The 24,652-nt window shown below is 50.5% G+C and overlaps 12 protein-coding genes across 13 annotated transcripts; 4 read left to right on the top strand and 8 right to left on the bottom strand.

Moving 5' to 3' along the window:
- The first annotated feature begins 35 nt into the window (after positions 1–35).
- On the top strand, positions 36–3,880 carry LDX57_003438 (uncharacterized protein). Of its 2 annotated transcripts, XM_046085084.1 has the most exons (4): positions 36–681; positions 734–1,256; positions 1,314–3,454; positions 3,585–3,880. In XM_046085084.1, the coding sequence occupies exons 2-4, from the start codon at positions 978–980 to the stop codon at positions 3,694–3,696; spliced, it is 2,532 nt and encodes an 843-aa protein (XP_045941047.1). In that variant the 5' UTR covers positions 36–681; positions 734–977; the 3' UTR covers positions 3,697–3,880. The 2 variants fall into 2 exon arrangements, with proteins under 2 accessions (XP_045941047.1, XP_045941048.1); XM_046085085.1 differs by having other exon boundaries at positions 1,314–3,880.
- A 204-nt stretch (positions 3,881–4,084) lies between these two features.
- Positions 4,085–4,457, bottom strand: ATX1 (copper metallochaperone ATX1; the record flags this gene model as incomplete). The annotated part of the gene is made up of 2 exons (XM_046085083.1): positions 4,085–4,236; positions 4,370–4,457. The coding sequence occupies 2 exons, from the start codon at positions 4,455–4,457 to the stop codon at positions 4,085–4,087; spliced, it is 240 nt and encodes a 79-aa protein (XP_045941046.1).
- Positions 4,458–4,812: 355 nt separating this feature from the next.
- LDX57_003436 (uncharacterized protein) lies at positions 4,813–5,139 on the bottom strand (the record flags this gene model as incomplete). Its single annotated transcript, XM_046085082.1, has 1 exon — positions 4,813–5,139. The coding sequence occupies one exon, from the start codon at positions 5,137–5,139 to the stop codon at positions 4,813–4,815; it is 327 nt and encodes a 108-aa protein (XP_045941045.1).
- A 3,437-nt stretch (positions 5,140–8,576) lies between these two features.
- On the top strand, positions 8,577–9,412 carry SPC25 (kinetochore Spc25 family protein; the record flags this gene model as incomplete). The annotated part of the gene is made up of 2 exons (XM_046085081.1): positions 8,577–8,808; positions 8,868–9,412. 2 exons carry the CDS (start codon positions 8,577–8,579, stop codon positions 9,410–9,412), a joined length of 777 nt encoding a protein of 258 aa, XP_045941044.1.
- A 233-nt stretch (positions 9,413–9,645) lies between these two features.
- On the bottom strand, positions 9,646–11,013 carry rec14_2 (SKI complex subunit WD repeat protein SKI8; the record flags this gene model as incomplete). Its single annotated transcript, XM_046085080.1, has 7 exons — positions 9,646–9,829; positions 9,902–10,088; positions 10,154–10,247; positions 10,304–10,473; positions 10,561–10,821; positions 10,899–10,935; positions 11,011–11,013. 7 exons carry the CDS (start codon positions 11,011–11,013, stop codon positions 9,646–9,648), a joined length of 936 nt encoding a protein of 311 aa, XP_045941043.1.
- A 211-nt stretch (positions 11,014–11,224) lies between these two features.
- On the bottom strand, positions 11,225–12,154 carry rec14_1 (mitochondrial 54S ribosomal protein bL32m). Its single transcript, XM_046085079.1, has one exon. The coding sequence runs from the start codon at positions 11,964–11,966 to the stop codon at positions 11,529–11,531; it is 438 nt and encodes a 145-aa protein (XP_045941042.1). The 5' UTR covers positions 11,967–12,154; the 3' UTR covers positions 11,225–11,528.
- Positions 12,155–12,390: 236 nt separating this feature from the next.
- aspD (septin aspD) lies at positions 12,391–13,715 on the top strand (the record flags this gene model as incomplete). The annotated part of the gene is made up of 6 exons (XM_046085078.1): positions 12,391–12,529; positions 12,590–12,718; positions 12,776–12,857; positions 12,914–13,051; positions 13,111–13,324; positions 13,377–13,715. The coding sequence occupies 6 exons, from the start codon at positions 12,391–12,393 to the stop codon at positions 13,713–13,715; spliced, it is 1,041 nt and encodes a 346-aa protein (XP_045941041.1).
- A 442-nt stretch (positions 13,716–14,157) lies between these two features.
- Positions 14,158–15,170, bottom strand: GUK1 (guanylate kinase; the record flags this gene model as incomplete). The annotated part of the gene is made up of 5 exons (XM_046085077.1): positions 14,158–14,308; positions 14,379–14,500; positions 14,622–14,824; positions 14,893–15,003; positions 15,065–15,170. The coding sequence occupies 5 exons, from the start codon at positions 15,168–15,170 to the stop codon at positions 14,158–14,160; spliced, it is 693 nt and encodes a 230-aa protein (XP_045941040.1).
- A 285-nt stretch (positions 15,171–15,455) lies between these two features.
- Positions 15,456–17,397, bottom strand: LDX57_003430 (putative Golgi matrix protein; the record flags this gene model as incomplete). Its single annotated transcript, XM_046085076.1, has 7 exons — positions 15,456–15,670; positions 15,728–15,834; positions 15,900–16,179; positions 16,234–16,669; positions 16,725–17,141; positions 17,205–17,323; positions 17,388–17,397. 7 exons carry the CDS (start codon positions 17,395–17,397, stop codon positions 15,456–15,458), a joined length of 1,584 nt encoding a protein of 527 aa, XP_045941039.1.
- A 662-nt stretch (positions 17,398–18,059) lies between these two features.
- LDX57_003429 (putative DUF814 domain protein) lies at positions 18,060–18,410 on the bottom strand (the record flags this gene model as incomplete). Its single annotated transcript, XM_046085075.1, has 1 exon — positions 18,060–18,410. The coding sequence occupies one exon, from the start codon at positions 18,408–18,410 to the stop codon at positions 18,060–18,062; it is 351 nt and encodes a 116-aa protein (XP_045941038.1).
- A 2,156-nt stretch (positions 18,411–20,566) lies between these two features.
- Positions 20,567–20,869, top strand: LDX57_003428 (uncharacterized protein; the record flags this gene model as incomplete). The annotated part of the gene is made up of 1 exon (XM_046085074.1): positions 20,567–20,869. One exon carries the CDS (start codon positions 20,567–20,569, stop codon positions 20,867–20,869), a length of 303 nt encoding a protein of 100 aa, XP_045941037.1.
- Positions 20,870–22,016: 1,147 nt separating this feature from the next.
- Positions 22,017–24,312, bottom strand: GUT2 (glycerol-3-phosphate dehydrogenase GUT2; the record flags this gene model as incomplete). The annotated part of the gene is made up of 4 exons (XM_046085073.1): positions 22,017–22,102; positions 22,160–23,488; positions 23,544–23,803; positions 23,873–24,312. 4 exons carry the CDS (start codon positions 24,310–24,312, stop codon positions 22,017–22,019), a joined length of 2,115 nt encoding a protein of 704 aa, XP_045941036.1.
- Between the last annotated feature and the right edge of the window lie 340 nt (positions 24,313–24,652).

Below are 24,652 nucleotides of genomic sequence, written 5' to 3'. Positions count from 1 at the left end.
GGAAGAGGGAGAGAGAGAGAGAGAGAGAGAGAGAGAGAGAGAGAGAGAGAGAGCCCGTACGGGACCTTCCAGGAGGAAAGTGGAACTAGCCCCGATCGGGCAGATGCCGCGTTAGGCCGCCAAACCGCCTGCCTCGTCGTTGCTCGCCCTCCTCCCACCTTTCTCCTTCCTCAGCTCAACCTTCTTCCGCGTTCTTGTATACTGGTATTCTGGTATACTGCCCGGGGACCTCGGCTTATTTACTTCAGACTGTGAACCGAAATCTTGCTATCTGCCCCCCTGTTTGGGCTGGCGTATCTCACAAGTCTTATCTTCTCCAGAAACACCAGATCAACTGAGCCCGCGCGGTCGAGCTGTTACTGGTAGTTTGCAACTTCATGCGCACGCGATCCGTCGTGTAGTAGAGATGATTACTAACTGGGTGCATTCACTCGTGGCATACTACTGACCCTTTTGAACATTTTGCGTATGGCATGCTCACAGAGGCATCGTGATCATGAAGACTGGTCTTGTGTAGCCACCTGAGCAGATACCGACCTTGACAATATGGCGCGTGTATTTCGAAGGCCCGCCTCGGCCCTTTCTAGGCGCGCTCCGAGTAGAGCTGTGCGGGTGAACAGCCGAAAGCACAAAGTGATTATGGAATCTGTCACGCAGGAGAAGAAGAAGCTTCGGAGTGTTGTATGTTCTTGCGCGCAGCCGGGTTTGTGGACTATCTTGACAGTGAAGACAGATTTCTTTTGAAGCTAAAGCACCCCCTGGCTACACTTTCATCCCCGCAGGCAATCCTCAACTTACAACTGCATGCAAGGAATTATGCCGGAAGGATGGCCTCAAAGTCTTCGCCGTCACGGTAGGCCAACCGCAACATAACCCTTCTTGGGCTGCCTGATCCAATCCCCCCCCCCTCTCTATCTCTCTCTTTCCCCTTCCCTTTCCCGTCTAATTTTTGTCGTCGCTACTAGACAACCCCGCACATGCGTACCCATAATCTTTCCCAGCATGTACACCGCATTGGGTATCATTTCCCAAGCGCTGTCGTTGCCGCAGTCTGTACGGACCTGGATCTATATCTGACGGCAACCGGGAAGGCGGTCCCTTTCAATGGTGATAAAAGTGCAGGAAATCGCAAACGTGCTAATTCAGAGGTATCTCAAATAACGATCAACACTGAAGCGAGAGACGTTCTGAAAGATCTCTTCCCCAACATACCTGCCAATGATTTAAACCAAATCATCAAAACAGCCTTCCAAAAGGTAAGTGGAGATGATTCAGAAACCTCAGACGAAGCAATACTAAAAGTCTGCTCAAAGGGCCAACGGAAAGTTGGCACGGCGGTTGAGCTACCCTTGGCCCGCCGGGCGCAGTTGGCGGTGGTTGCCCACATCCGACATCTCTACACTGATTACGATCGTCTTCTGAAAACGACCTCATTTCACGAGGCTAGAAGCGCGGTTGAGGAACCCACTCTCGCGAGGTTGGTTGAATGGCGAGGAGACGATGAAAACGGAAAGACCATCCTCGAAGACGTCTTTCGCGAAGTAATCGTCATCTCCGATGATGAAGATAGCGATGCCGAAGAGGATGTACCTCCCCCTGTAGATCGTGACTATAGTGTGGAGGTTGTCTCAAGCAACCCACGAATTGACGAGCTGCAGACAAAGCCGGTGAATTATGCGAATCCGGTTCTCCCAGAGTCTCACTTGGATCTTTCAGACGATGATGCGCCACCAGGTTTTCGATTTATTCCAGGAGTTCCACGGGAGAAAAGAATTGATCGCCGCGGGTTCAGCAGGTATCATGCTTGGGACCGTGCCATGAACCGGTACCGGAACATCGCAAATAGGGTTGGCGCGACTGGCCTCAGCCGGCTGAATGATAGCTCTGCCGACAAATCCGACCCCCTATGCGCTGTACGACAGCCCCTACTGGAAAGTAACCACCATGAACTGGAATCAGTTCCCAATCGAGCTCTCGGTCCTCGCGGCAGACAATATGCGAGACCTGTCACACCTAACCCGAGACCTAGAAATAACGGAACCAACAACTTAGTTCCTAGTCCCGTCTTAGACCGTCGCGTAAGTCCCCAGAGCTCACCGGCAACTCGCATGGTGCAACTTTATCCGATGACGAGCTCTGAAACCGACAACTTGCTGACTTTTCCCGAGCCGTATGAGTTATACCCTATGGTCAAATCATCTCGCCAGACCCTGGTTGCCCCTCTGTCTGGCGGAGGCTCCACGGAATACGGCCCTAAACTCCACCATGAAAAGGGTTTGTCTCATCAAAGCGGCTTGTCCAACGCCCCTGTATTTGTTAGTGGCCCTAGGGAATTTCGTGACCAGTCCATGGATCGACCTGGCTCCCCTAAAATATCAGGCCCTTTACCACCAGGCCAGCCCAGTTTGAATCCACAGGATCGAGCATTACCTTCAATCGAGGCTCCTGCGCCTACTTATAGTAGGCGCCCTGATAGTGGCCCCTTAGATCACCTAGCCCAAAGGATGTCTGGAGGGTTTTCAATCCGCTCAATCACACCGCATCGTCCGCCCCAAAAGGAAAGTCCACAGCACGCTTTTGAAGACAACATAAGAGACCAGGCCCCTAAGAGAAGGCGTGTGACCTGTTACGACTCTAGCAGGCCATTTGGGTCTCGCTCGGATATCGACTTCTGTACGGCGGTAGAACTCAACCCAGGAGAACGGCACATTCCCCCAGGATATCTGCCAGCCGAACATCTGTCTTCTTTGGATGAACCGCATCTCCGTAGGAGATATGCCCCTCCAGCTAATCCGCGCTATTTTGCAAACCCTCACCCTGAGTCCTTGCAGGACTCAATGTCTGATGTATCCAGGGTTAATGCCGACCTGGGGATTATTATGCACCAGAGGCGTTCGGAAGGCCTTGAACGTCACCCAGTCTCTCGTGGCCGCCTGCCTGCGGTTCGCGAGGCCCCGGGACAATCTCACGATCTTGGAGAAACGGGAACAGTTTTACCTGCGGGACAAGGCCACCAGCGGTTTATTCCTGTTCGGCCTTCAGGCCTAGGAGAAAAACGCATGTATAATCTTGGCTATCACTATGATGCTGACGGCATGCGACCAGCCGAATTGCCAAGGTCCCATGGACCTGGTGTCCGAACCAAAACTGACCACCTTGCATTGCATGAAGCCCCTCGCAGAAGACATTATGCTGATGATTTTGTTCGTACTATTGATTTGCATGACCCTATTCCATTGGAATACACACCGCACCGTCCGCATCAGACCGCCAACCCAGTAGAAGTCCCGTCTCCGCCTACCCTTGCCCGACCTGATGAGAAACTAAGGGGAATCCATGACCATGCTGTGGTGGAAGACGACAGTCCAAAGTACCATAGCAGCAGACCAATGGGAACCCAAACTGCTGCTGCACGCTATTCTGATGGAGGAGCTGAAGACGCTATCAATTATCGGTATGACTTCGAGCATTTGTCTGACTTGATATCAAAGCTACAGATTCCACATGGCCTTCCTAACACTTCCCCCAACCCTCCTGTCGCCGCGAGACTGTAGGAGCTGACATGGACTGACAACCTTGCACAGAGAAACATATGATCGTTATCTTCATTCTTATCCCACGTATCCCCGGGGGAATCAGCGGCTCCAACCACGTTATTCAGTGCCCAAGGGTCAAACTGTTGTCATTGTGGACTGAGTTCCCAACGGCCGGGAATGATTCTTACGAATGATACGGGCTTTGGTAGTCAAAATTATCTGCCGTTCTGTGCTACGATGATGACATTGAGGTTTATTGTAAATGCGCGTGTGAGCTACTGTACATACCAGGGAGTGTGAGGGAAGAGATACCCATCTATCAATCGAGACATTATCATGACGATTACATATCGAGAATGTTCAGTAAGATTTATAGCGCGCTAGGAAATGCTAGACGACATGTTCAAGGCTCGAAAGAAGCCGTCAAGGCCTTTTATGCTGTCCAATGTCCAAATGGTGCCCCGCCGTTAAGAGAATCCCGCTCAAAATCCACGAGTCACCCCAAAAAAAGAGGAAACACAATATCCATATATACACCCCTCTCCAGATCAGACACTCATGGCCTGACCATCTGCTTCTCCACTGTTGACGGTCTTCCCGGTCTTCTTAATGGTCGTGAGCACGGTCTCGTAGGACACAGAGGGTTCCGTAGTAACGAGGGCGGATTGGGAATCGAGGCTGACATCGAAAGATTTAACACCTGAGAAGAAGAATAGGTCAGCGATCAGCGATTCACACAAAGCATGAGAGGGACATATGTGTGCATGCATGTACAAAGCCAGAGCCAGAGAAAAAGAGGGGTGGGGGGAAGGGAACCATTAGGCACAACATACCGTCCAGTTTCTTCAAGACTCGCTCCACGGCACCCGAGCAACCACCACAGCTCATGGCAACGTTGAATTTGTACTGATGTTCAGACATGGTGCAGATGGAGGGGCAGGTGGGGGAATAAACGCGGTGCGTCTAGTTGATGTCGAGAAGTAGAGTTGGGGGTGAGGGTGAGAGGGGAACAAAGGGGGGGGAGGAGGGTGGGGTGGAGACGAAATGCGAGAATAAGAATAATGACTAGTTCTCACAAGATATCAAGTCAGTGTCACAAGTACAGTGTACACCCAGTTTGCAATTTACACCAAACACCTATGATTGATCATGAGGCCGACTTCTTGAATTATTAATCCTACCCCCTAATTAACTAACTACGGTGTCATCCTGAGATTGCGCCATCGAGTCGTCCTCTGATTGTCGAGGTCTGATAGAGCCCATGCTCGGCGATTCCCTAGAATCCAGCTGCCCTCTTCTTCTTTCTAGTCTTCGTGGCGACCTTACGACTGGCTTCGCGTCCTCCGAACATTCCTCGCTCGACTTGAGTCATTGGAAGGTCGTCTTCAACGTGCTGGCTGCTTTGCAGTCTTATGGCCGGCGGTTCGCTATTCTCCGGCTGACTGCCCCATTCCCGAACTACAGGGACCGCGGAAGACGCTGAGGGTATAGGGGCGGTAGGATGCTGACTGGACCCTTGTGATCCCCCTGGTACCTTCTTACGCGGCTTTCGTTGCGAAGCCGTCGATTTGAGAACGCGCCGCGAGTCTTCACCATCAAACATCTGCGTGGTACGGTGCCAGCTGTATGTAGTTGGGTCCGTTCCCAACTTCCAATGCTGTAACATACTGTCTGTACTTCTGGACACCGGTCGCTTGCCAGAAAATGTAGTGAGGGAGGATAGACTGGAGCACACTGCGGCCAAGCCTTCCGCGCGATCAGGTAGTCCGTCTTTCCTAGCACTGTTTCCTGCCATGGCAGTTCTGCCCGGTGACCCTAGCTCCTGATCATCGTAAAATGAAGGCCTTTCTCTCAACAGAGGAACCACAGAGCCGATTTCAAGATTGGACATGGGGTCATTTGTCTGATTTTGTGGTGCATTCAAACTTGATCTACCCTCCTCCTGGGAGGATGAATGCGTCAAAATTATCTGAGCCAGAGCGAGTTCCGCCGCGACGGATCTGATTATTTTTTCTTTCATGATGCGCGTGCGCCCAGGTATACCATATGGCAAGATAGCTAGCCAGTCGTTGACTAGTCGATCATAGATATCAACCAATGTCCCGGTCGCAGAAGCTTCTTCCAGGCCAGGTGCTTTTGATGATGGCACACCACAAATGTCAGGTGGATATAGAATGGATATACTCTGATCCGGGGTTATCCAGAGTGCGTTGGTGCCCACGAGCGGGGAGAGAAAAGCTTTTAGGTCCCGAGCGTTCTGGTCAATATCATCTAGCCGCCAGCAGCTGCTTTTGAATGCTTCGAGTCTTTGGTGGATGTTAGAAACAGCGTGATTCGAACGGGGGTGGTTGCGAAACATACAAAGTTTGGCTGACATTATGGCTGGTCGGGTTGACTTTCAAACCCTCTATAAGGTCTTGTAAGCACTTCCCCCTCGTGTGCAAGCCCTCGCCTTCTTTCGAAAGAACCAAGCTCCCAATGGCGACTTCATAGACATGTGAGTAATCAACAGTCCAATGTAAAGAGGTCAATGGTGTACTCCTAGAAAATTTCTTATCAAGTGCAGGGGGGGCACTGGCCCCAAAGACAGATTCGTCCCAATCATCTACTATGAAACCATCCAAAGACCGTATCGAAGAAGCCTTCGGAGCTCCCGGGTAACGTTTTCTTGATCGCAGAATATCGTTCTCGAGGAAATGCCCATCGTCAGCACCATCGTCACGAGGACGAGTATATACTATTTCACGGACAGATAGGTCAGAGTCCAGTAGGAAGAGTTTTATCATATTTGCGGTTGGGTCGTAGTGCTTTTTAGATGCAGGCAAGTGTGCAATCTGCTTGAAGCAAAGCGAAAACTGTGTTGATTTCCCAGGCATTGAGGATTCTGAAACATGGTCTGACGGGGGTGGAATTTCCAGCACGAAGGGATCAGGAACAGTTGCCATATCTGTATAGTCTTCGGTTGCAGTAGGACAATGAAAGGTCATCACAAGATTATGTAGCCGAGAAGAAAGCACGAGATAGAATTCTGGTATAGATCTTATCAGTATGACAAAATGATGGCAAGGGACCGAATCCTTACGTCGATTCACTAGGAGTGGAGCAAGTTGCAAAGTCGTGTCCTCAGGGTCCCGAAAATGACGCCAGTACAAGCGAGGATATAGAGAGCTCGTCGTACTTCTCGCGGTGGTCGAGACGTGGTCTAGGGCGATATCAATCCACAACACCCGAGAGGTTGTAAGAATGAAAACATGCGACACATTGCAAGTACTTCTCTTGATATCTAGGATCCACTCCGATGGGCGCTTCAAGTCAAGTTCTATTGGGAAGGAAGATACCTGATTGTCTTCGATGCGATACAATATTGGGCAACGGCGATCAGACACAATGAAGCTGTTGTAATTGCTAGCCCATTCTATGGCTGCCCATCCATCATACCTAGAATGGTTGTCTGTGTCTTGGCCGTCGCCATTGTCGAGCCATGGCAAAGAGCCGGACTTGCTGCAGTCACTAGTCCAATTGCCCTTGTTTCGATTATTGTCACGCGATAAGTTCCATATCCCCCAGTTCCCACACACGTCGACAATACCCAGTTGTTGTGGATACCATGGATTGAAGGCCACATCTGCATGCATGACTCCACCGGTCTGCTGGCAAGATATTTCCACCAAAGGGTTCGCGTCAAGGCGAGAAGTGCCATATTCGACGGGTTTCGTGGACTCGCCATGACCATAAATGCCAGTAGATATGGGCTGTCGATGATATAGCGGCCGGAAGATTCTGGTAGAATGAGGGAAACGAGCTGCCATCCATGTGAATGTGGTCTTTTCTTCTAGAGTCTGCCCGAAACAAATTTGCTGGACTGGCGCACCACCGAGAGACCACTGCACACTCTCTAACCTCCCGATTGATGGAACTCGGATTTTGACTGCTGCATCCTGCCTCAATTCGACTGTATCATCTTCGATTCTATACAAGGTAATAGCGTTGCCGCACTCCCCGGACGCTACCGCCGCTATGGGAACAAGACGGTTGCCTGAGTCATCGCTCTCAAAGTCTACCGCATATCCCAAATCGAGAAGCGAGGCGACAAGTGGATCGCAGATGTCGTAGGTTCTTGAGATGGCATTGGAAAGAGTCTCATTACGGATTTGCGGCCAACAGGATCCAAGCTCGGGATAGGCTTGCGGTATCAGAGATTTATTTTCAATAGACGAGGACTGTGACACTGTGAGGGGAGATGGGACAGTGGTCTTTGTTACTCCGGCATAATGTAAACTTGGGGCTGTAAATGGCTTTAGTAAATGATAGCACCTTTTCTGCCTCTTCTAGCTCTTCAAGGCTTACCCGGCGTCAAGGATCGGGGGAACCTCCATGTTTGAGTCTCCGAATCGTATTTCAGTTTTCCCAAGTGCCCATATTGCAGAGCACCTGTACAAAGTTCATTCATCGGGACTCTCGGGGACTTTGGAGAAATGTATATCCACTAGGCTCTAATTTGGCGCGCATATCGAGATTCTTCACCATTAATTCATCTATACTGCACAGCCTTGAAGGCAGTTCCGCTAGATGGGTGAATTTTGTTACACGCCAACCAATGCGCAAGGCGCCGGTCAGCAATTCATGAACGTTAGTTGTATGTAGAGTTTGAAAGTTCGCCGCACGCTCTTCCGCTCAAGCTCAAGCAGAGCAGAAATTCTGCTAGTCCTCACCGCCCTGACTCCCGCATCATGTTTACCTACTATTCACTCCACTACCAACATCAACATCACCACTCACGCCGTGCTTCCACTTTTACTCCACCAGCTAAATTTGACCTTCCCCGATCTTGTCTACGCGCCGACTCATACAAACCCGCAAGATCCTCCAATCCTTGATCTAGGGATCACACTTTGTGCCAGGTTCTGTTTACTACCGACGGTTGCCGCGCAACGAAAACATCAGTGGAACAGTTATCGCGGGGCAATCAGGAACACTGATACATGAAGTGCTGTATTTGAGCCCAACTCCTCCGTGCTTAAAGCAAGAAGATAGCCCATAATGTCTTCGTCGTTCGACCCTTCATTGTCCACTAGTGGCATGCGCCCACCTCTGGCGTCGGCAGACGCGCCTTCGATGGCGGACTCACTGCCGAGTATAAACTTTGGATTCGAGGACTTGCGCAACCGTATGGCTCAATTCACTGCTCGTTTTGATACTTTCATTGAACGAGGCAGGAAGCAGGTCTTGGAGGAGAGGAATCAGTTCAAAATAGGGCTAGCTGAGCTAGAAGGTTGGTAGAGATTCTCAGGCCAAAGGGTAAGAGGTTACTGCTGCTAATACCTGTCTCAGAGGATGAGCGAATGAAGCAAAGAGATATCGAGATACTGAACCTCAAGTCGCAAACCCACGAACAGACTCTTCAGAAGGAATCGGCCGAGGCTGCTGAAATGCATGCTACAATCTCCTCCGTGGCTTTTGAGCGCGATTCTCGCCTTTCCAAACGCGATCGTTTAAAGCAGCAGATTGACGAGACGCAAAAGGCTACAAGCCAAAAATTAGAAGCACAGAAAGCCCACGCAAGGTATTTAGATGCACAATCCCGTCTGAATGTGCCAGAATTAGAATTCTGGCAGGATTATCTATGTCTTCGAATCGACGGTGCTGGGCGAGAAGATCGCTTGAAGTTCGTTTTCAGCCATTTGTTGGAGAAGGACTGGGAGGCGGAAGCTTGGTTTGAGCTAGGCACATCGAGCCGTGATTACGAGGTGTTTCATACACGTCCTAAACTGGACAGGGAGGCTCTTGACCGGGAGCTGGACATTATGAATGAGGATCGTGACTTTGGTGCGTTTCTGAAAAGGATGCGAAAACTCTTTGTCGAGGCAATGAAGTAGCTTTCAGGTTGCCAGGCAAGGAAGCCAGGAAAATGCTTTCCTCTTAGACCTGTCAGTGCAGTGAATGAATGTTATGGTGCTTCTTTTTGCGCATTCATGAATCAGTATCAATAACAGCAAAATAATGCGTCGCGACCTGTCAGGTATCATAATCGATATAAGAAAAAGGAAAAAGATTCGTTTAATTTTCCATCCCGACAGTCACAATGGAATCAGGTGTACGTTTCAGGTTTTCAGCCTCCTGTGGCCTCCCTATAGAATGCTATGCTTCTATTCGCACCGCAAGTTGCGAACCCTTCTGATCTCCCGATCTTGGGAACCCACTTGACGCTCCAGATTGCCTTCTCGGTCTCGCAGTGGGTTGCAACACATGCCCTTGTATCAATTGACCAAACTTTGACTTTTCCGTCAAATGAACTATTGAACAGTCAGTCTCATATCACACATGGTACGATATAGGTTGTAAGGAGTAGCATCAAGTGTACATACCCACTTAGTAGATACTCTCCCGTGAGGCTCCAGGAAAGCGACAGGACCCAGGCCGAGTGTCCTGAAAAGTTCGCGACCTGCTCGCCGGATGATGTGTCGTAGAGGACGATGATCTTAGAATCTCCAGCGGCGGCGAGAAACTTACCGCCAGGAGAGAACGCAACGGCCCTTACGGGCTTTACCAACCCTGCAGGGCATTAGTGACGTAGATACTAAAGGCGTATACCGAGAAGTTCCAGTTCAAAAACTCACCAGCCAAACTGAACGGCATACGACCCGTTTCTGTGCTGAAGATATAGATGCTGCCGTTTTCATGCCCGCTGGCTATGAAGCGGCCATCCGCAGACTATACAGTACGTGTCAGCCCACAAGGGTTTAGAATACCAGCCAGGACATTGCTACCATATCTAAGCAAGTGCCAAAGCTCCCTTTTGTCTCATAATCACGTATCTGTTCACCGTTGGACTTCAAATCCCAGACTTTAATGTGTCCATCTTGGCTAACGCCCGCGAGATATTGGCCATCTTGCGACAGAGATACGGCCCAGACGTCGGCTGATCCTGTGCTGCCAACTGCTCATATGTCAGCTTACACGATGCCTTGAATTTTCGCCGCATAGGTTAAGGGGACAAGCCATCACTGAACAGAGTTCCAATTACCTGAAACGGTCTCATCTTGTAACCAAGTCCCATTGTGACAAGCCCAAACCTTGAGTTCACCACCAAAGCCGACGCTTATTGCCCTTGATCCATTTCCATTTGTGACAACATGGTGGCATCCGGCCTTGTGGGCTCCGTCGATTGACTGTACAAGCGGGAACTCGGGATCAGCAGTTGAATGGACTTTGAGTGCAGATGCCCCCGACGCCGACAACACTTGGGTATCGGTTACGGCTAGCGAGAATATGTCAATCGGATGCGCTATGTTTAGGTTAGTGAAAATAATCAAAACATGAAAGGCTAAAGTGCCAGGAGGGGGTTATAAACTCCAGGCATACCATCGTCGGCGGAACCACATGAGAGATATTGTTTCGACTGGTAAAAACGATTTGGTCACGTTAGAGCGTAGTGCAATACAAAAGACATTGAGTCCTGCTCGAGCCTCCTTACCATTGTTCGAATAGCAGAAGGAAGAAAGGAATGAATTCTTCGGTCCGCAGGGGACGGGGGTTGGGAGAAGCTGGGCTCGATGCAACTTGGGGTGATGGCGGACAAATAGTGGGACAAGTTGACTGACCGTTGCCGGATGAGATCATGGACCGGCTGGACATCTTTGGCCGATCATCCTCTAAGGAACTAACCGTAAACTTCAAATTCACACAGAGGTCTATTTCAGCATATGCATTCCCTGTGTTCATTCTCTGATTTCTTTACTGGGATTGCAAGCGACCGAGTAGTCGGGTCATTCAATATGACTTCCGTCAAATGTACAGGGAAACAAGCCCATAAATTCACCATAATATACCCAGACGCCAATTGCCATGCAGCATTTATCCTACACCTCATATATATCCCGAGAGAGAACCACATCAAAAATAACAGTACAAATACAGCCTTGAGTCGCAAGTCTCCAAGACTAGCGCCATCCTTTCTCTTCTTTGTCACACCCCACACCTAGTCCATTGGGCCTAAATCTTTCCCCGTCTAGTAGTCTTGATATTCATTATGCCGTTTGGATATTGCTCCATTCCTTCTTGATATCTAGACACGGATGCACGGTTAGACTGGGGCCCGAGATGGCACAGCGTAACATGGGACGAAGAAGACATACTTGCAACGCAGTGTGGACATAGAACATGCGCGCGCTTAATTTGACCGCACCCGGGGCAGGTATTAAGATTCTTCACGTCCTTCAAAGCCTTTCCTGCCATCTGCCTATGACGTTTCTTCATGTGCGAGGTTTTCTTCTTGGGCACGGCGCGGAGAACGGAATCCCAAATGCCAGAGAGCAGACCGGGGACATTCAAGGCGAAGGCGGCGGGCCTCCAGGGGTTCTGGGCGAGGGTGGACCCCAGGAGAACTCGAGACCATCGGCCGGCAGCGATTGACATGGTAGGGGAGGCCATCGGCGAGGAGAAAGCAGGGTGGGAGCGGTGGCAGAGAACGGGGAGGAATCGGCGACTGAAGCTTTTCAGGCCCGGGTTTGCTGGATTTGGATCTGGAGACAGCGCTAGGCCCAACGCGGACTAGCGGCCCCCCTGAGAGTCGCGACGACAGTTAAAGGGGTCCAGAGGATTGCATTGCATCTCCCTTCCTCCAGACCGACTGGCATTCTGGGGGTCGAATATAGCTGATCTTTCGTGCTCTAGCCCTTCTTGGTGGACGGTGCTTATCTTCTTCGCTGTCGTCGTCTTCGTCTTCTCTCTGTCTCCCCTTAATCACCCCCAGTCCGTCGTTCAACCTTCAGATAACAACCAGCCGTTGTTTACTCCCCTCTTTCCGCAACTCTTCCTTTCACTCACTCACTCGCTCGATTCGTCCTGCTTGACCATGGCCGCCGCAGCTAGCTCGACCTCGGCCTCCCCGGCTACCGTTTTCCCTCGCAGTCATGTCGGTTTCGATAGCATCACCTCGCAGATTGAGCGGAAGCTGCTGAAACGTGGTTTCCAATTCAACGTGATGTGTGTTGGTAGGTTCCGCAAAGCGCTTGGATAATCGTCTCCTATGTGCAATGCTGATCCATGCGCAGGTCAAACCGGTCTGGGTAAATCCACACTGATTAACACCATCTTTGCCTCCCACTTGATTGACTCGAAGGGCCGCCTGACCCCCAATGAGCCTGTCCGGTCAACCACTGAGATCCAGGCCGCTTCCCATAGTAAGTTGCACTGTCGACCAATACGAGGGGTCCATGGCTAAAACATTGGTATTCTAGTCATTGAGGAAAACGGAGTACGCCTCAGGCTCAACATTGTTGATACCCCTGGGTACGGCGACCAAGTCAACAACGACAGATGGTATATTGGACCACCCCCTCCATGACTTCACGACGGCCAGGCTAATTAGTTCGCAGCTGGGATCCGATCGTGAAATACATCAAAGACCAGCACTCTGCATACCTCCGAAAGGAACTGACTGCTCAGCGCGACCGCTACATCCAAGATACCCGTATTCACTGTTGCTTGTTCTTCATACAACCATCTGGGCATGCGTAAGCTCTGGCGACTCCCGTGCTGAGATAGATCGGAAGCTTACTCTCTATACGCTTAGTCTCAAACCAATTGACATCGTGGTCCTGAAAAAGTTGTCCGACGTTGTCAATGTCGTTCCCGTCATCGCCAAAGCCGATTCTCTCACCCTTGAAGAACGTCAGGCGTTCAAGGAGCGGATCAAGGAGGAATTTGCTTTCCACAACCTGAAGATGTATCCTTACGATAACGATGAACTCGACGATGAAGAGCGAGCCGTCAATGTCCAGATCAAGGTATGAGATCCGTAATAGCGTGGTACTCGCACACTATCTAACCACCACGCAGGATATCATTCCATTCGCTGTCGTCGGTAGTGAGAAAACCATCGTTGTCAATGGCCAACAAGTTCGTGGCCGCCAGAACCGATGGGGTGTCATCAATGTGGAGGATGAGAACCATTGCGAGTTTGTGTATCTGCGGAACTTCCTGACTCGCACCCATCTCCAGGATCTCATCGAAACAACAAGCCAGATCCACTATGAGACGTTCCGTGCCAAGCAACTTCTTGCACTGAAGGAGAGTAGCGCTGCAGGAGGCCATTCTGGCGGTAGCCGACCTATCAGTCCCTCTGCCGACAGAGAACTGAGCCGCAACTCGCAGCGAATGACCATGAACGGCTACTAACCACTCGCACCCGCTAAGGATGGATTTCAGTATCTCCCGGAACAAATGTTCTTGATTTACCGATGTCCAACACTTGACCAGCAATCTTCCTGCCCTCTCTCCATTTTCTCTTCCCCATAGCAATTACTTCATGCCAGCAGACCCTTACAGATATTCTTTTTTAACTTTAGGCTGTTTTTCTTTCTTCTCGTACTAGTTTCTGTCTTAATATATCCTCTGCAGGGAATACTGTCCTTCCTGAAATCACCTGTGTATGGTGTCGTTACCGAACAGATGAATCGACTGATTTGCATCGGGAACGCATGGCGTCCTTTCCCGTCATTTCATGTATTTAAACATCCTCAATTTCAGTTCTTGCTGGAAAGTTTGTCTACGCATTCTAGATATAAGGCAGAGAGAAGGACTGTCCAAAATGATAGCTCCGAAGTATGCCGGCAAGCCCTCATTGCGCCGCACCGAATCGGCCACCATCGACAATCCAATCCCTCAAGTCTACATAGGCCTTCTCGAGATCATCGTTTACGACAATCTTGTCGTGGGCACCTGGCTGCTTGGAGAATTCTAGCTCGTTTGTCGCTTGTGCGAGACGTTTGCTTCGGTTCAGTTAGCAGACGTCGATCGCGACGATTGAACGTCGGGTTCGGGCGGCGGGCCTGAACTTACTTCAGACTTTCTTCCGTCTCCGTGCCTCTCCCGCGCAGTCTCTTTTCGAGTTCTTCAACCGATGGCGGTGCAAGGAACAAGAAGCGAGCATTCAGGTCGGTGCGCTTGACTTGCTTCACTCCCTAATAATCGTATGAGGTCAGTATCTCTCCGCTCCGTTATATTCCTTTTTGACTCATTTGAAGGAGTCCTCCAAATTCACTTCTCCTAACAAGAACCGTCGGGAAAGTTCATTGTTCTTACCTCCATTTCAATGTCAAGGATGCAGATTCTGCTCCTCTCCGCGATATCCTTGACCGCTTGGACGCTGGTGCCGTAGTGGTTGCCTCCAAATTGCGCATGCTCGATGAAGCCGTTTCGGGCTACAAGGTCCAAAAAGTCCTCCTTGGTTGTGAAATGGTACTCGCGCCCGTTCTGTTCGCCCGGTCGAGGTGCCCGGGTGGTATCTAAATCGCTCGGGCAAGGTTCAGTCTCTCAACATGCATTTTGGATGTGGGTTATCGGGGAAACGGACGGGAAACTGAAAACCCAAAAGTATCGGGGTACTCAGCGAAGAGTCTCTTGAGCAACGTCGACTTCCCCGTGCCGGAGGGGCCCGATACGACCACCGGGCGGAATTTATGTACTGCAATTCCGATTAGCAAGGCCGCGGGTTCTGGCGCAGGCGGCGGATCGTAGGCGAATACCAGCGTTCGTAGCCATAGTTAGAGTTCGACAGCGAAGACCGACGGTCGTGGTCTTAGTAACGAAGGACGAGGATAGATGATTGCAGGATTTCAGAAAGCTATGCATAAACTCGAATTTCTCTCCACAGGGGAAGTGGGGGGAATCATAATATTAAAGGCCGCGGGCTCTTCGCAAATCAGTCGGCGGGCGGGTCTGGCAAAACTGCAGGCGGTGAGACTGCCCCCTACAACGATCAGTTGGGAAGCTGATAAGGACCTGCCTCATGCTTATCATTTTAGGCTTGGGTTCAACTAGTATATACAATCGCAGTTCATGTAGATGAACAGACAAATCAGCATCTATTGTGGCCACCTCCCTGTATGGCTGGCTATGAAATACTCATGGCTTCCTCTAGGTATTGTTCTCTGGTAAAGCCTGCGACTCCTGTTCGAGGAAGTTGGACCAGAGTTCCGCCAGTGACTCCTTGCTTGTGGTACCGTTGTCCAGGAATTCCGTGGCTAAAGTTGGAGTACTGGGTGTACGGTGAACGGGTGTACCAGGTACTCGGAGCTTTCCTGGGAAGCTGGAGGCCCCAGGACGTGCTAGACCGGCCTGTTCACGTTGTTCTGTGCAGGTGATTAGCGCAATCCCCTGCCCCAGGTACTAAAAAGGGATAAACCTACCATCTGTCCAGCCCAGAAGTGCTGCAATGAGCTGCAGGATTTGGAACTTCTTTGGATCAGACCGATCAAAGGCCAAAAAATGCAGGAGGTGGTTCGTAACAATATGTCTGAGAAACAAATCAGCCAACATAGCAAGACATAAAGTGGATTTCACAGCATCGGCAGGACATACCTGTCCACGTTGTCTTCCGGTTTCCCTTTCTTGAGAAAACGCAAAGCTTTTGTTAGATGGTCATTCAGCGTGACTGCCTCATGTCTGAGCTTCCCGATCAACAAATTTTTCTCCCTAACTTCCTTCTCGAAAGGCCTGACTCGCTCGAGCTCGTTCTGAACTTCTTGGAGAGTTTGACCGGCGTCTGTCGCTCTCTTCTCCGCACTCTGAAGGGATTCTTTGAGCTTCTCTAGCTGGGCATCGGAGCTCTCTACAAGCTCACGAAGTTCCTGCTTCCGAGCTGAGGTAGGTCAGCATTGACAATATCCCATGAAACCTGAAACGGCCCACTCACCTGACTGAATCTCTTGCAAAGCACGCTGTAAGCCATCCACCGTCGCCGTCTGAGAATCGCGTTCGGCAGCAGCTTTTTCGTAGGCATCCTTAAGATTCGCTACTTGCTCCTCGAGATCCATAGCCTTGTCACCAAGATTCTCCCGGATAGAGCGCTCTTCCATAGCAAGAACCTCCCAGTTATGCATAGCCTCCTTGGCTTGCTCGAATTCCGACTGAAGATATGACTCTTGTTCGAGAAGCTCTTCCTTCTCCTTCAACCAGTTCTGCTGGGATAAATTGGTCCTGTCTCGCAGGGTTGAGATTTCCTTCATCTTCTGCTCGCTATCCTCTGAAAGTTCGTTTATTTTCGAGTTCTTTGATTGGATCTCTTCTTTCAAGGTCGAGTTCTGTTCCTCCAGCTCCTGGATTTGTAGCCTTGCTTGCCCAAGCTCCTCCTGTCAAGAGGTTAACAAAACTCAGGTAGCCCAGGTGCGGCTGGGCCGAACTTACAGCATCTTCTTTGAGCCTTTCACCTAGTTGCGACTTGATTGTATTCACTCTCTCCAGGAGTTTTTGGAATTGTGACTCGGCGTGTTCCTTTTTGCTCTCCGCGTCATCCAATTTGTGCTGCAGCGTTTCCATGTCCGCGTGATGCTTGGACTGTATCTCTTCCAAAGACTTCCGCATATCCGTTACTTCAGCACGTAATGAGTCTCTATCACGTATCAGGGTGTCAAATCTATCCTTCGACTGTAGCGCGTCGGGTTGTGTCGTGTTTCCATTGTGCGTATGCCCAGTATCACCGCCGGTGGGTGATAATGCCTGATCATCCACGAGCCTACCCTTCGGTTCATCGTATGATTTCGCTTCGTCCTTGTTCGCTTCAGTTTCCTGGGTCTTCGTGGGATTGTTCTCGATGGCGTCGGACTGCACAGCCAGGAATTCCGATTCAGTTAGGCTTGAACAGTTAAATTCCGCGGATTGACGTACATTTACATTCGAGGATTCAGAAGTGCCGCGAGCTACTTCGGTACTCTTAGAAGGCGTGTTGCCATCCTCCACTGCTTTTGCGGCGGCCGCGTTCTTTTTCTTGCTCTTCGATTTTCCGCCTTGCCGGTCACGGTCAGTGAAACAGGACGCAGGGTCATAATTGATGAGAACGGATGAAGATACCTTCAGGCATTTTCTGTGAGACTTTCCCAGAGCGACTGGTGGGAATTGCTGGGACTTTTGGTGACCGGGTATTGTCTGAGCTGCACTGGGGGTGTGATGATCAAGTACGGGCCATAGTTGTCAACACCGCTAGCGCCCTTGGATTCCTCCCGAAGTCCGTAGTTACCTCTCTCGCTTAGGTACGCAACATAGTTACTTAATTTACCACCAGATATTTCCTCGCTAGATAACATTTGCTATTCAATGTGATAATATTTCTATGTTTTTTGCTTTCTTCTCTCCATTCTTTTCCTCGTCCCTCCTATAGACCCATCCCAGATCGTTATGGATTTGTCCCTTAGCTTCCGTATAATATATTGCTCTCCAAGTGCTCACCGACGCAACAGAGCATAGTGCGCAAACCATCCTCGATATGGATTCAGTGAAAGGAGGCAAAAAAGATCTAAGGTGGGAGATTTGTTGTCAGAATAGTAGGTGCATGGCGACGAATAAGACCGGCTAAAACCCCGAACCAGAGCCAGCGCACTCAAGGGGCAAATGTCCCTTAGCTCCACTGGATTTATGCTATGCGATGTGTGAACAGTCCAAGTGCTCAGGTAGCAGGTAACCTCTCCTCTTAGGTGCTTGCTCTTTTCAGAGATAGTTGTCGATGCTATGGGGGTTGTTGTGAGATCACATGAAGTCATCTAGGAAGTCAGGATCTCGATCCTGGTTGCTGCTTTGTTGTACATTCTCCTCACTCAACAGATCATCATAGGCATGCTCTTTCTGCCACTTGAGCTGTTCCCTCTCTCTCTTCTCCTGTTTTTCCTTGGTGCGTTGTTCGTCTCTGAACTTTCTCTCGCCCCTCCTCTTCATTTTTAGAAACTCTTCTTTTTCCGCCCTCAGATCGGGGAATTTCTCCTCGCGCGTCTTGTTGAGTCGGTTGACGATGGCATTTTCGCGCTCTCGGACGAGCACTTTACGGACCAACTTGGGGTTGTGGAAAGAGACCTGTCCCGTTGCCATGGAGCCGTCCTTCATGAGATTGGACCACGGGGTATAGATTATGGTGACGTTGTCTTTCTTGTTCCCTGTTTAACTGATTGCGTGAGCCATTCTCGGTTCGATTCCAGCGCCTCGGTTTCAATCTTGTCTAGCCGACCTTCAATTGAATTTGCCTTGGTAAGTTGCGCGCAATCCTCCAAGAGCGGCTGCGGGATGTTGTCCCATTGCTCGCCATCGCGTAGACGGAGGTAAACATGCGCACTGGAGAGGTTATCGACGTGGAACTAGACGACGTATTAGACTTGCTCGCGGGCCAGGATTGATCGCGTAGACGAACCCTGCAATGTCGGGCAAGCATCGACCATTAGCGCGTGCGACCTGAAAGGGCGAGAAGAGCGGACACCGTACCAGACATCCTTTTCTAGTCCATGTTCGATGAGATCCTCATCTAGTTAAAACGGGTTGATCAGACATTGGGACTGTCGCATGAGGTGGATATTGAGTGTCGTACTCTCGAATTTGTCTTTCCCTACGTAGATAAAAGCAGCCGAATCAACCACCTTCGACGTGAAATAGTACACCATGGTTCTCTAGGGACGTTTGCCTCGGTGTTCGAAACAGCAAGTAGGACCGGAACCGAATAATCGAGATTATAGAAAATTGAATTGAAGTTCTCAGGTCTCTAGGCTAAGAGTAGTGGGTGGGGTGGAACAATCAGGGTTAGTCAGCCCATTCTGAGGGAGGGAAGTTGGACGCGGTTGACCTTCGCCCGGAGTACTCCGAGTACATTCTCTGTTCTCCCTGGGTGCATCACTGCATACACCGGTGTCCTCATTGATTAAACTTATATTATCAATCTATCTATTTATACACGACTCCATACCATCATACGATGGCATGATCCACAGCCGAGGGAGTCTCTGCATGACCGAGAAAAAATCGAAAGGAAAAGAGAGAGAGAGAGAGAAACAGGGAGACAAGTTACAAGTACAAGAAAGAAGGAAAAAAGGAAAAAGAAAAAAAAAAAAGTCTCTTTAACGGAGCTGCGAGTCATTTAATCTCCTGGTCATCCAGCGATCAAATCATCTCCAGGCAAAAGACATTGGCTCCCCACTTAACTCATGCACCGGACCAGCCGTTTGTGGGAAGTTAGGCTCAGGGTGGCCTTCCGGAGATGGGCCTTATGGGCTTATGGCTGTTTGCTGCAATTCCCCCGAGGGATCCTCTCGAACCGTGATATTACTCCGTGTACACGGTGTCTTAACTCTTAACGATCAGGATATCCAGAGACCCCACCGGGCCCTGTTCTTGGAGCAGCTGCTCGTTTCGGGAGCAGCGTAGTGTTCACCCTAGTCTACCCTACCGTGGAGTCTAAATCGGATCCTTTCCCAACGCGATGAAAACCGTTACGCCAATGTTCGATGCTATCATATAATCATGCTGCTACAGCGGGTGAGCCCGTACACAACCCCACCCGCCACATGGCCTTTGGGATGGGCTCCCTCCTTGACTCGCTTCATCTGGAATGATGAATGCGATGGTGTGATTCATTCTTCCTCTTAGAATGACTGTTGGATCCTGCCCCCCCTTCTCAGACCCATCATCGTAGTAGTATCGTGTAGTATGAATCATAACAAAACAAATCGAGGAGAACCAGGACAGACCATCACCATCACCACCACCATCTCTCATTCTCTCTCCCTGTCTTTGTATCTCCGTATCGCTTGTCTTCTCTTTCCCTCTGTCTTCAGACCCTTTGGATTCCCCTCGCCATCTTCGGTGCCCCCCGCCGTTCCTTTCCACGCCATTGATTGATGGAAGCCATCGCAGCGACAAGTGATCAATCCAATAGAAGGAACCAAACCGCTGTCGAAGTAGCTGTGCCCATTCTGTCCCTCCGTAGCAGACTCGATCCACGATAGCCCACCCCCTGCTCCACCTGGACTGCGTTAATTTGAAAAGGTTCGGGGGCTTTGTCAAAGAGCAAAATTTCAACAGGGTTTTTAGATGGATTATTTCACTCCTCTTATTCCCCCCCTGCGACCCCAAACTGGGCTATTTCTCCTCAGGCTCAATCCTCCCCAACTCTCGTGCTTTTCCTCTCGTCAACCTCTGCGAAGGCTACGACAACCACCGTCGCCAGCGTTATTTTCCCTGCTCCGGCGAGAAAGACATTCTGAACCAAAGCCCAAATGGCTAATTCCACCTCCTCGGCGAACCAGGCTCGCATTCGACAAGCACTAGAGCATGCCCGGGATTGCGAAGATGGAAACATCGATCGTCAGACCAGCGACATTCTCGAGGCCGCCATCACCGACCTATGGCGGAGGGTACAGAACCAGCCCGACAGTTACGTGCTGAGTCGGGACGAGTTTGCGCTGTTCAATTATTTCCTTCGGCGATTCAATGGTTCACCCGTGGCGCGAAGAGCCGTGGAGCGGTTCTGGAATAATTATCAAGGAACCGGCTCGAGTGTCGACGGAAGCAAGACATAGTTCCAGAGTTCAGATCTTCGCCGCAGCATCCCGTTGTCAACCACGCCATGGTCGGCGTCCAAGCGGAACAATCATTTTTGTCCCCGTGAGCTAGGAAATCCCAGACAAAAAAAGATGCCTGTATTTGGCCCGGGACGAATTGGAGACGTCTCTTCTTCTCCTTTCACGGCCTTCCGCCTCTTCTCCCTCTCTTCCTCTCCCAACTCCGATTTGCAATCCTGCCTTTTCCTTTCTTCCATATCCCCTCCGCTCTTGCTTCTTACTCTGTTCTCCGGTCCCCTTTTTTTTGTTTTTTCTGCCTCACTCTTTCTCTTTCAAACTTTTCTCCACTCCACCGCCTCCGTCAAATCAAAAATGACAGGAAGAGAACGAAACAAAATGATTTCAAAGAGCTCGTAGCTCGTCGGCTCAAAATCCATGAAGGCCGCCCGGGGAAGGGAATTGAAGCCACACTTACACTGTTCAGTCTAGCTCGCATGGTCGATGCCAGTTGGTCGCCCGGTAATTCGTTTAGGAGAGCCACCGTCACGGCGTTCATCGGAGGGGTTGTTACGACGCTTTTTCCACTTTACTCGGTTTCCATCATCGTGATTCCCTTTCCTGGTTTATCCATCCATCTATCTATTTTGCCATTTTCTTCTTCTGTCTTACGTCTTTTTTTTTTTTTTTTTTTTTTTTTCTTAATCCTTCTTGTTTCCCCCCTCTTTTTGTTCTCTTTACGATGTATAGCTGGGCTACATACGTAATTGCATTGCGTTGCTTTTTGCTTGTTTTAGAATGAGCCCTTGTCCGACTCTGTATTTGTTAGCACGTTTCAGGTCTGTCGAGGCCCTTTCTTTTTCAATTTTGTCTCCGCTTGCCATTCGGAAATGTGGTCGTCCCAACCCAGGTACGCCGGGGATGTGCTTTTTTTTAATGTGCCGAATTCGTAGCAAGTAACCAGTTGAGATACTTTACAACACTTGCGTTCCTTCCACCGAAAGAGTCGGGGCTTGAGACTGCGACCATGGGGTCGGCGCAGAGATAGTTTTGGAACGAATCTTACACTGACCTAATTCCTACAATCGCGCAGCTCACATCATACCTGTACAGCGTGTCCAATTACTTATACATAAAACTCTATATACTGACATTCAAAAGATTCCACTTATTTGTTAGCGGCAGAGTCGTTACCGATCAGCTTGGTGGGAGTTTCCGGGCGAATGTCGCCATCAAGCACGTCGGCCGGGGGGCCTTAATACAGGAGTTAGCATGATCCAGCTTGAGCATTTCGGAGTCAGGTTAACTTACTGGTCCGGGGCGACGTCTTGTGCTCGGCAATGTCTACATCCCTGACCCGACCAGACTCAACCTCTGCTCGGGAGAGAGCGAGCATGTTCTTGGGGAGGCCCATCGACGAGAGGAAGTGGACGCTATCCTTCCACTCAACGTCCTTTCGGTTGTTGTCCCATTGAAGTTCTTCGCCCATCAGATCGATAACGCTGGGAAGAGCTTCGAGCGCGGCTTCCGCATTAAGGAACGCCAAGCGGGTTCGACGAGCGATTACGTCAACTGCCGTTTGGGCATACTCGTGGCGGACAGCATAGCGAATTTCACCATCAACGAAGGGGTACAGGGTCGAGATCCGGTTTCCGCGAACGGGGAACCGGGCGTTTGTGGGCGAAGACAAGGCCGCAACCTGCCAGGCTCGGTCTCCGTACGATTGCGTAAGGTGCTGAGCGACGTCGGTCTCCAGTCCAAAGTGCTGGATGAGGTTGATGAAAAGGGTCTTGGAAAAGCCGTGGGCTCCAATCAACCGCACCTGGTGAGTCTGGCAGCTTCCATCCAGAACAGCACCATCGGCAACCAATCCACTCCCACCAACACCGCTGATGTCCGGAGAGTCGCTCACGGCCCGAGTCTTGAGGCCGAAAACTTCAACGGCTTCATCCACTGCTTCTTCCGCCATCTGACGGTAAGTTGTCCATTTACCACCAGCGCACGTTAAGAGGCCAGAGGGGGAAACGGAGATAAGATGGTTGCGAACCAGCGCCTGAGAACTCTTCACCTTGGGATCACGGACGAGGGGTCGGATTCCAGACCAAGCGGCGAGGACATCGCTCCGCTCAACGTTGATGTCGGGAGCCAGATAGCCACGAACTTCCTTAAGGATCCAGTTAATGTCATGCTCCGATGGCTCCGGCTGTGCCGTAATATCTGTGGGCTGGTCGGTAGTACCAGCGATGGTGTTGCCCTGCCACGGGAGGAAGAAGATGACACGGCCGTCAGACGTGGAGGGATCAATGAGACCCATGTCTGAAGGACTATAGTAGCCTGGAAGAATGACATGGACACCAGCGCTAGGAGCCACAATCTCCTCTACCTCCTGGTCGTCCATTTTTCTGATTGAATCGGTGAAGGGGCCTGTCGCGTTGATGATGCCCTTCGCCTTAACGGTAATTTGCTCCGGCTCTTGTCCATTTCTTTCGGTGATCACGTCTTTGAGCTGTGCGCCGTTCAATTTACCCGATGCATCCTTGGTCAAACCGGTGACCTGCATGTGATTGACAACAGTCCCACCATACAGGGCGGCCGTCATCGCAAGGGAAACATTCATCCGAGAGTCGTTGTGCGCACCATCTAGAAAACCAATAAGATTCAGGACCAGGGAAGAAAGATGCTGAGATGCACGTACCGTAGTAAACCATGGCACCGATGAGGTTGTCCTTCCTCAACATGGGGAAAGCATCGATAGCCTTGCTTTTGGGGAGGAAATAGGAGCTTTCAATTCCTTCAGCCCCGGCCAAGAAGTCATAGAATTTCGTGCCAGCCCAAAAATAGGGAGCCTGCCACCACTTCTGCACAGGAACCATGATGGGAAGCCACTGCGAAAGATGAGGCGCCGTGTTCAGGAAATACTTTCGTTCCCTTAGTGCCTCCTTCACAAGCGCATACCTAAATGCATCAGATATGTTAGCATAGCCCGCGACCTTACAAAGATATTTCTTCGGCGCAAATACTAACTGGTTGTAATCCAGCTCCCACACAGCCTTCTCCAGGTAGCGAACACCGCCGTGCACCAGTTTTGTACTCTTGCTGCTCGTTCCAGCACTGAAATCGTCTCTCTCAACAATGGCCACTTTCAACCCACGTGTCGCCGCATCAAGGGCGATGCCGGAGCCAGTGGCACCGGCGCCAATGACAAGCAAATCATACTCGTCGGCACTGTTTCCGGACGCACTGCGCTTCAGGTCTTGTATCTGTTCTAACCGTGACTTAATGGTTGGGAAGCTCGGTGGTACAAGCTTGCCCTCGTGATAACCTGGGGGAGGAACTGCGGGGGCTTCGGAGCCGGGGATATTACGTGGACGATATGATACATATAGAACACCCGCTCCCGCGGCAGCTGCAGCGGATGTGTAGAGAAGAGGTCGCAAAAGTTTGCGAGAATGACGAGCGGCCATGACACGTAGTGTTGTCTAACACGGAAAATATATAGGTAGGATCAGGAATTCGCTCCTGAACTTTCTGGAATATTAGGCCGGTAAGTTAGCCATTGCGACCGACGATGATCGATTTCGGGGCGCATGGAAGAATCAATTCCGAGGCACGCGGATTAGGGGAAAGGGATGAGGAGAGGTGGAAGTCGGTGGGTTATCTAAATCATACCAATGGCAGTTATATGAGCGATGCGAGCCAAATTCCAATTGACGAGATCGAAATCGAGGAGGTAAGGAAGGGATCGGGGAGAGGGAGGTCAAGCAAGTCAATGCTTCGACAGCGAAGGGAGGGTAGGGAAGTAAA

This window comes from Aspergillus melleus (genome assembly GCF_016097325.1).
Source record: "Aspergillus melleus strain CBS 546.65 chromosome Unknown contig2, whole genome shotgun sequence".
In the NCBI taxonomy this organism is placed as follows: domain Eukaryota; kingdom Fungi; phylum Ascomycota; class Eurotiomycetes; order Eurotiales; family Aspergillaceae; genus Aspergillus; species Aspergillus melleus.
The sequence above is the reverse complement of the archived record's forward strand: the minus strand, read 5'-3'. Positions and strand labels throughout refer to the sequence as shown.